Source organism: Siniperca chuatsi, linkage group LG12, assembly GCF_020085105.1.
Source record: "Siniperca chuatsi isolate FFG_IHB_CAS linkage group LG12, ASM2008510v1, whole genome shotgun sequence".
NCBI lineage: Eukaryota > Metazoa > Chordata > Actinopteri > Centrarchiformes > Sinipercidae > Siniperca > Siniperca chuatsi.
Genome location: NC_058053.1, coordinates 5,423,469 through 5,431,503, shown reverse-complemented (window position 1 = coordinate 5,431,503; position 8,035 = coordinate 5,423,469). Strand labels below are relative to the sequence as shown.

The window sequence follows — 8,035 nt, the reverse complement described above, 5'->3', positions numbered from 1 at the left end:
TTAGTTAAAGAGAGTATTCACAATTGCTGTTATTTGATGCAGACATGCATGGTGCTTGACTCAGTCATAGAAGGTCTTGTAGCATTAAGTAAAAAGACAAACCAAAAACATAGTAGCCCACTTTGCATGCAGTTAGTGAGTGTGGAATAAGCCTCCACAGTTGGAATAGGGCAATTACCACCCGGATACAGTGCAGACCTCAAAGCTGACATCTTGATTCACTTCTGTGCAGTCTAAACCCCTAACATCCAGGCTCTTTGATAGTCTGTCTGATTCAGCACTTGGAGTGATTAAAGTAATCAATACATCACAGTTCAAAGTGACATGCAAGGTCTTGAGGTGGGGTGTTTTACATGAGATTCCAAGAATCTCTCTTTCACTCTTTACTTATTACTTTGTCACTGCATTTTATAGGTCTTGAAAAAAAAAACAATGTTAAAAATAATGGGAAGAACATTTTATTAAACATTTTAAGAGGCTAATTTAGAAATCAAACATAATCTTGGTCCAGGTGTCAGGCTGTTTTTACATGGTTTAAGGCAAAGAAGTCATTTTAAAAGTCATTAGGACTTGACAAGATAAATGTTTCTCGCTTATTTTGCATCCAGGAACAATTTAGTGTTGTTATTTGTTTGTTAATTGTCTTAGAGGAGAATGGTTCAGAGGAGAGGGGAGGTGCGGGCAGGGCAGCCAGGGAGGGGGACAGACAGACAGACAGACAGACAGACGGGGAAGTGGACGAGGAGAGCTGGCAGCGGAGCGGCAGAGCAGTCCAATGCACGCGCTGTCGGGACTCCTTCTGGCGCCAAGCGCGCGCGGTTGGGAGACAGAGGCGCGTGATGAGTCGAACCGGTGCGGCTCCTCGAGACCTTTCCGGAACATCACCTCTACCACCACCACCACCATCACCATCACCATCAACAAGTGTGACTGTCATGTTGTGTTTCATGAGAAGACATTAAAAGAGCCACATTTGGAGATATGAATCATTTCACTCGGGTATTGAATAAGTTCCCCGCGTGCCGTTTAGGAACTTTCCTGTTATTTTCTTTATTCCCTCGCGGAAATGTGGACGCCTTGAAGTAGCTGACTGTACTTAAGAAAAAAAAAAAACAATGTTGTTTTATTATTTACTTCCAGAGAGGTTCAGCCTTCTTCCAACGATGATACAGATGTGATAGGAGCAAACTACTGCTGCACTATCTACGACGCTGGATAAAAAAGTAGCTATTAATACATTCCAGGATAAAACTCTTTCCCAGTAAGTACCTCTACAATGTAATTAAGTTATTAGCCCATGTGGAATTGTTTTTGCCGAGTAAATATTTTAAAAACAGAACCACATGTTAATGTGATTAAAATCCGCAATATTACAAAACGCTATGATGCTGTTCACTCTGCACTCTTCTTGCCTCTACAGGTCCACCTAATATTCTTATTTAGATACATAAATGTTTACTTTCCTAAATGTTCTGTCAAGCTGTGATACGTTTAGTTGTTTTTTTTTTAACGAAATTTACTTGCAAAACTGAAGAAAACATCTGTTTATATAGCCTATTTAAGAGCCAGTTTGTCACCTAATTTCATTTTAAGAGATTACTACAAAATATATATTGGAAACGACAGCTCAGACAAGCTACAGCACAATATGCATGTGTAAACATTAAATGTACTATTTTATTTAATGATGTAGTGGTGTCATAACAGAAGCGCCCTTGTATGTGTAGATGCCACATCTTGTCCACACCTCCTGCTGAGCTCAGACTGATGAGAACGTGAGGGGCTTATTTAAGACTCGTGCTTGCGTGTGTGTGTGTGTGTGTGTTCAGCTATGAAGCCCTTGCCAAAGACAAAGGCAAAAAAAAAAAAAAAAGAAAGAAATGAAATATTAGAAGAAGCCACGGGCTCCATGGGGCAGATGACCTCGAAACACAGCGAGGGGTTCATTGTGTGATCAGTTTAGCCCACCAGAGGGTGCGCAGTCCTGAAGTGATGATCCTCCTGTAGGACAGATGGAGTGGCTTTAGAGCCCGCAGCTATTCTTATCATGTGCCTGTGAATGAGAGACAGCAGTCGCTGAAGTGAGGGAGTGGTGCAAAAAAAAAGCCTCTCCTCATTGTTGGAGTCAAAGGGAGATGAGCTGGGGTTTTTTTTTTTCTTAATTGTCCAGCAATGAAATAATGTTATTAATGTTGATATGCACTACAGTGCATAATTCACATGAAATTATTTCATGTGACATTTATAGTAGACGATGCAGAACAAAATCACTTTTTCCTAATTGAATGAGAAAATGGGCGATGACCCATGAGTGTACCTTCATGAGATTTGCTAAAGTGAAATGGATTTTCTCAACAATCACATTATACATTTGTAAGCATTGTGGGAATACCATTTAGTCAGCTCAGTTTGGGAAGTTAAAGGCAATTGCCTGTGCAGTTAGAAAATGACTTATCTTAGCAAAAGGCACCGTCTGGATGAGCTGGATTCTTCATATGTACACTGACAGCAACTATTGCCATCTCCTGCACTAAAGAACTAAAAAAATGTTTTTCTGTTCAAGAATAACACTATTCTCTTTGTTTCTTTCAGTGTACAATATGACATGTTGATTCCAGTGTCGCTTGCCCTGCTCCTAACTCTCTGAAGCTTTCAGCGTCCTCACAAATTAAACCTGAGATTACACTTCCCTGCTGCAATCTGCTCAGTGAGCTGCTCAGTTTTTGGACGAGCACTTTGGAAATTTAATTCAAAAGATTATATGAAACTCTATCAAATCAATTTTGAAGGATCATCTCAAGATAAGCTCTTATGTTTGTGTGAATGAACTGATAATTTTGACAGCTAATGAAGCTGCAATCATCACCATTTAATGCTGGGAAATAGGTGAAACTATGATTGCTTTTGCCTGACAGGACTTGTGGGAGGTCGCTGCTGAATATGCCCAGGAAATCCCCTATCTTTGATGGCTTTGCCCTCTTATGGGGCTTGCTCTTTGGATTATTCATTGCAGGTGCACCAGTGATGGCTTGTCCCACAAGCTGTCACTGTATAGAGAAGAGTGGCATGACCGTGGTCCAATGTATGTCTCGCAACTTGGAGAAGATCCCATCAGATCTTCCAAGAGATACTGTTGTCCTGCTTTTGGCATCCAACCACATCAAGCACATCCCCAACCACGCCTTCAAAGAACTGCACTACCTTCAAGAGCTGGACCTGTCTAACAATGACATTGAAACTGTGGACGTTGGAGCTTTTCAAGGTGTTTCTGACAGCCTCCTTGTCCTGGATCTAGCAAACAATCGCATCCAAAGTGTCCCCAAAGAGGCTTTTGCCCGTCTCCGAGCAAAAATCAGTCTGTCAAACAACCCGTGGCACTGTGAGTGTACGCTGCAGGAGGTCCTGAGGGAGCTGCGGCTGGACCCCGAGACAGTGAACGAGGTGATCTGCCACACAGCGGTGCAGGAGGAATACGCAGGCAAACCGGTAATCCAGGTGCTGGACTCAGGGATCAACTTCTGCAACTTTCACCACAAGACCACCGATGTAGCCATGTTTGTCACCATGTTCGGATGGTTCACCATGGTGATTGCATACGTCATCTACTATGTGAGACACAATCAGGAGGATGCTAGGAGGCATCTGGAGTACCTCAAGTCACTTCCCAGCAGCTCTCAGATCAGCAAGGACTTTGACACCATCAGCACTGTTCTCTAGCAGGGCCATATGCAGCTCTGGAGCTGTGGTGTGTGTGCCTCTGTATCTGTAAATATGTGAGTAAATGTGTGGTCATGTACAAAATGACTAAAAAGCTGTTGCAACACATAATCACCAGTGTTTGTGAGCACATTCTTTGGGGTCTTTCAGCGACTAAAATGCATCATTTTGATTTTTTGATTTGTTCAGCCTCATAAATGATATCTTTTGTATTATTCCAAAACATTTATTTTGATTTTATTAAATACGAGTAAGTCTGACTCTGCAGTGACAGCACAAAATACTCATATTTCCATGAGAGATGATAGATCTAGACTGGAGAGATAAATGTTCCCACTCTGGTGTTGATCCATAGTGTGATTGAATTTGGACTGAGATAAATGAGGAGGAGGACTGCATCTCTCTGTTACTTTGTATCTATGTATTGATTTATGTTCTTTATGTCACACTGTCAAGGTAAAGGGCATTGTACGAGACTTTGGCTTATATATGAAATAGGGCAAGGTGTTAACATTCAGTTTGCATAACACGTGCATAACAGCCCTGCTTCCAAAAAAACCTTACACATAAAACTCCTTACCCGCGAAGTAACGTTACTCTGTGCAACCACTGCACCGTGTCATGTTAAAGACTAAATGTATTCAAACAAGGAAAACTGCCATACACTTGCAGCTCTGATGTGTTTTTGGTATATCCCAAAAACGATCTAAACAAGCATTTCAGCATGTCATGCCAAGGTTATGAAGAGAAGGAATGTTAACATGTCTCCTTTATTACCAGGCAATACCAGGCACACACCTTCCAAATCATCATTCAGTCCGATTGGCTGAGTCAACTCCTGCCAGGAGACGTGTTCGAAACACAGATAAGAAAGTTACACAAGCCATGCGAATGTATCTGAATGACCCCTGTGCATGTTCGCCTGCGTGCAGCAAGCATAATTCCAGCCTCAATGTGTGGGCAGCAAAAACAAAATTAATGATCTTAAAAGAGGCTGAAAAGCTCATAGTTGAGTGACAACTCTCTTTGATCCCTTTTACATTACAAAGTCTTTTGATTCAATATTAAAGCCCTATGTGATAACCTGATACAATGGCGGTACCCTGAAGAAGGTTAGAAATCACAACTGCGGTCTCTTGTGAATTTCCTGGTGGTTTGAGAAACGCATGCAAAAACATATATGGTAATTATATTGTTGTTGTTTTTAAAAATTATTTTTGTTCATTATAAACAAAACCACTTCCTTTGTAGGACTACACTTTTGCACTGGGGTATTACCCAGTACACCACAGACAGAAGTTCAGTTCAGCTAAATGTTTTATTACATCTAGGAGGAGTCAATTACAGCACAGTAATAAAAAAAACAAGTCATCATGAAGAACTTTAATATAAAAAGCATTGATTAATGCAGCTTTGTATACTGATAATTTAGTTAGCAATTTTTGGGGTCCAAAAATGTATTTCTGTTGAATGTCAACATTCAGAATTGTCAAATACTACGTCATTTCTGTTATTTGGGAACCACAGACGCAAACCACAAATAGCTGAATTAACATACCACAGCCATTACGACTATTGATTTGATTGTAGTATAACTCTGTTTGTTTGGACACAAACTCAATAGTTTTTAAATTACGTGTGGGTTACTTTGTTGATCAAGAGTTGATTGTGTCCAAGTGCCTACTCTCTGGGACTTCTACACCATAGCACTGTGCACAAAGTTGGACAAATGAGTGTCAAGTCCTCTCCCTGTCCACCCTCGCCATTGCAGAACTCAGAGTCAGTTACAATGTATGCCTGGCCAGTTTCTGTGTAGGGCTGGGGACCTGAGTCATAAAGGTGTTAAAGCTCAATTCCCCAGATGGGTGGATTTTTCCAAAAAAAGGACAAGAACAAGTGCCAGAAGACAATGACAGAAAAGTTAATGTATGCTTTTCTGTAATTGACAACTTACTGTACTAGTCCTCATGTGGTGATTCCCACTCATCTAGTAGTTCAAGCAGGTTAGAATAAACACAGTTACTAATACCTGATCTACTCTAGGTAGAGACTTGTTTTTAATTTTGCATACTGTATTTACATGTGACAAAATAGTCTTTTTTATACTACTGTAGGTGTATTTGTTACAGAAGTGTCTGTCTGTTTTGACCTGTCTTCTAACAGTGTTTGTGCTGGCCAATGTGTATACAAATTTTACAATTTAAAGTAATGCACATGCCATCTGTGTTGTTATTTTGTAAAATATGTCTTTAGCTAAACCCATATCAAAGTGTTTGGATGTCTTTGAGAACTCAATCGGTCAGTGTCTTTTCTTCATCTAAGAATTGGTCTATGAGCTGTGTGATGGAAATAAAAGGGCTCCAATCGTTTTGTTTTCTCACCTTGTCTATCTGTTGCAGTAATTACTGTATGTTTGTTTTGTTTTCTGGATTTCAATAGACACCTTACCAGCATTTGAAAATAAAAATTATTTTCCAAGACAGTTCAGTCTCCTCACATTTTTGTATTTTGGCCAAATATTTTCTGAATAAAGACAGCTTTCATTACAACAGTGTATTAGTTGGACCCTCTTTCTTTCAGATTTTTTCCTTAGCCTTGCCATCTCAGTTAATTAATTTACACTCAATGGGTTCAACAAACAATTTAACTGCAGAAAAAAAAGGAGCAGATGTATGACATTTTTTGATCGCAAATATATTTCCTGTTGATGTAAAATTTCACTGACAAGAACTATTTCTATCTGGACAAAGAAAAAAAAAACACCAATGGAAAAGTAAAACATGTGCACAAAACACAAAAACATGGAATTTCATTTGTTGTGGTCAGGGGGCGACTTGAGGGGGGGCACCACCACCCTTGTTAGCAAAATAACCAAAATTCTTCCCCCTTGTTAACCTGCTCAAAAGATGCTCTGTGCTTTGTCTGGTAGTGGCGCTTCACATTGCTGCTTTTAACTGCCACGCTCTTGGAACATATGAGACATACTGGTTTTGAACTATCGGTGGGAAGATTGAACATGTAAGAGTCTGTCCATTCTTGATTAAAAGCGCTCTTTCCGCTGTCTACGTTTCTCTTTTTAGAGCACGCCATGTGAAATGATTTCTCCAACTCACCTCTACTCTCCCTGTGTGAGTACCTCACTCACTGACTCGACTTGTGGGCCGCTAAACCGGCAGTGCTGTAAAGACTAGAAAAGCTGCCCCTGTTAAAATAGAAATGCTCTGTCAAAATGTAATAACTCTCAACAATTCATCTATATTCTCTACAGCAGATGGGGGGAAAGAGAAAGTGCAGAAATTAACAGAGCTTGGATTCAAGTGCCCTTGAATGCTCATAAACTTTTTTTTTGCTGTCATCTTTTCAAATAAAACAAATCTTTGTGCCACAAACTAAGTGTTTATTTGACAGTGGGGGAGGGTAGGGGGGGCCCTCTAATTGGGCCATCCCCCCTGATAAAAATTAACAAATCAGCTACTGGTTGTGGTGATTTCTCAGCAGTCAAAGATGTTGGCTCATTTCTTTGTTGTGAGGAGGTTTCATGATGGAACAGAGCGAGCTGGCATTATTATGACAACTAATTTACTTCTAACTAATGATTTTTCATCTTCCAAGCAATTGCACATCATAGTGCAGGATGTACAGAGAAGCCAGTTCTCTAATGAGTAGGAACGCTTTTGGCTTATCCAGCTAGTAGTTTGAGTGCACAATGCGGAGATCGATAAAAGACTCATTACTGAGAGAAACTTGAGCCTGCTGCATCGGTTTTAAAGGCCAGTGTCACTAAAGTTGTGTGACATACTGTAGTAATTATTTGAACTGGTGTTTCCTAAACCTTCTGCACAGCATTGTTTTTTGCTGTGGCTTGTTTTTTTTTGATGGACCTTGTGGTAGCACCTAATGTCTTCTTTTGTCAGCTATTCAGAGTTTCTGCTAATGAAGCTGAGAAGGTTAGCTCCAGGGAATTACCCCCAAACCTGCAAATTAAAGCAAACACTGCGAAAAGGAAATGGCATTACAACAACCTAGAAGAATCTCATTTAGTCTGGCAAGATAGTCATAAAACATATAGGAAGGCCCTCCGTAATGCCAGAGCAGCTTATTACTCATCATTAATAGAAGAAAATAAAAACAACCCCAGGTTTCTTTTCAGCACTGTAGTCAGGCTGACAGAGAGTCATAGCTCTATTGAGCCAAGTATTCCTATAGCCCTCAGTAGTAACAACTTCATGAGCTTCTTTAATGATACAATTTTAACTATTAGAGCAAAAATTCATCACATCCTGCCCTCAACCGGTACTGATTTATCTTCAAACACAGG

General features: G+C 40.1%; 1 protein-coding gene across 4 annotated transcripts; it reads left to right on the top strand.

Moving 5' to 3' along the window:
* The first annotated feature begins 723 nt into the window (after positions 1–723).
* Positions 724–6,199, top strand: LOC122886008 (leucine-rich repeat-containing protein 3-like). 4 transcript variants are annotated; one of them, XM_044217855.1, is made up of 3 exons: positions 724–999; positions 1,141–1,261; positions 2,916–6,199. In XM_044217855.1, exon 3 carries the CDS (start codon positions 2,941–2,943, stop codon positions 3,715–3,717), a length of 777 nt encoding a protein of 258 aa, XP_044073790.1. In that variant the 5' UTR covers positions 724–999; positions 1,141–1,261; positions 2,916–2,940; the 3' UTR covers positions 3,718–6,199. The 4 variants fall into 4 exon arrangements, with proteins under 4 accessions (XP_044073790.1, XP_044073788.1, XP_044073789.1 ...); XM_044217853.1 differs by having other exon boundaries at positions 2,593–6,199; XM_044217854.1 differs by having other exon boundaries at positions 724–1,261.
* Positions 6,200–8,035: the final 1,836 nt, after the last annotated feature.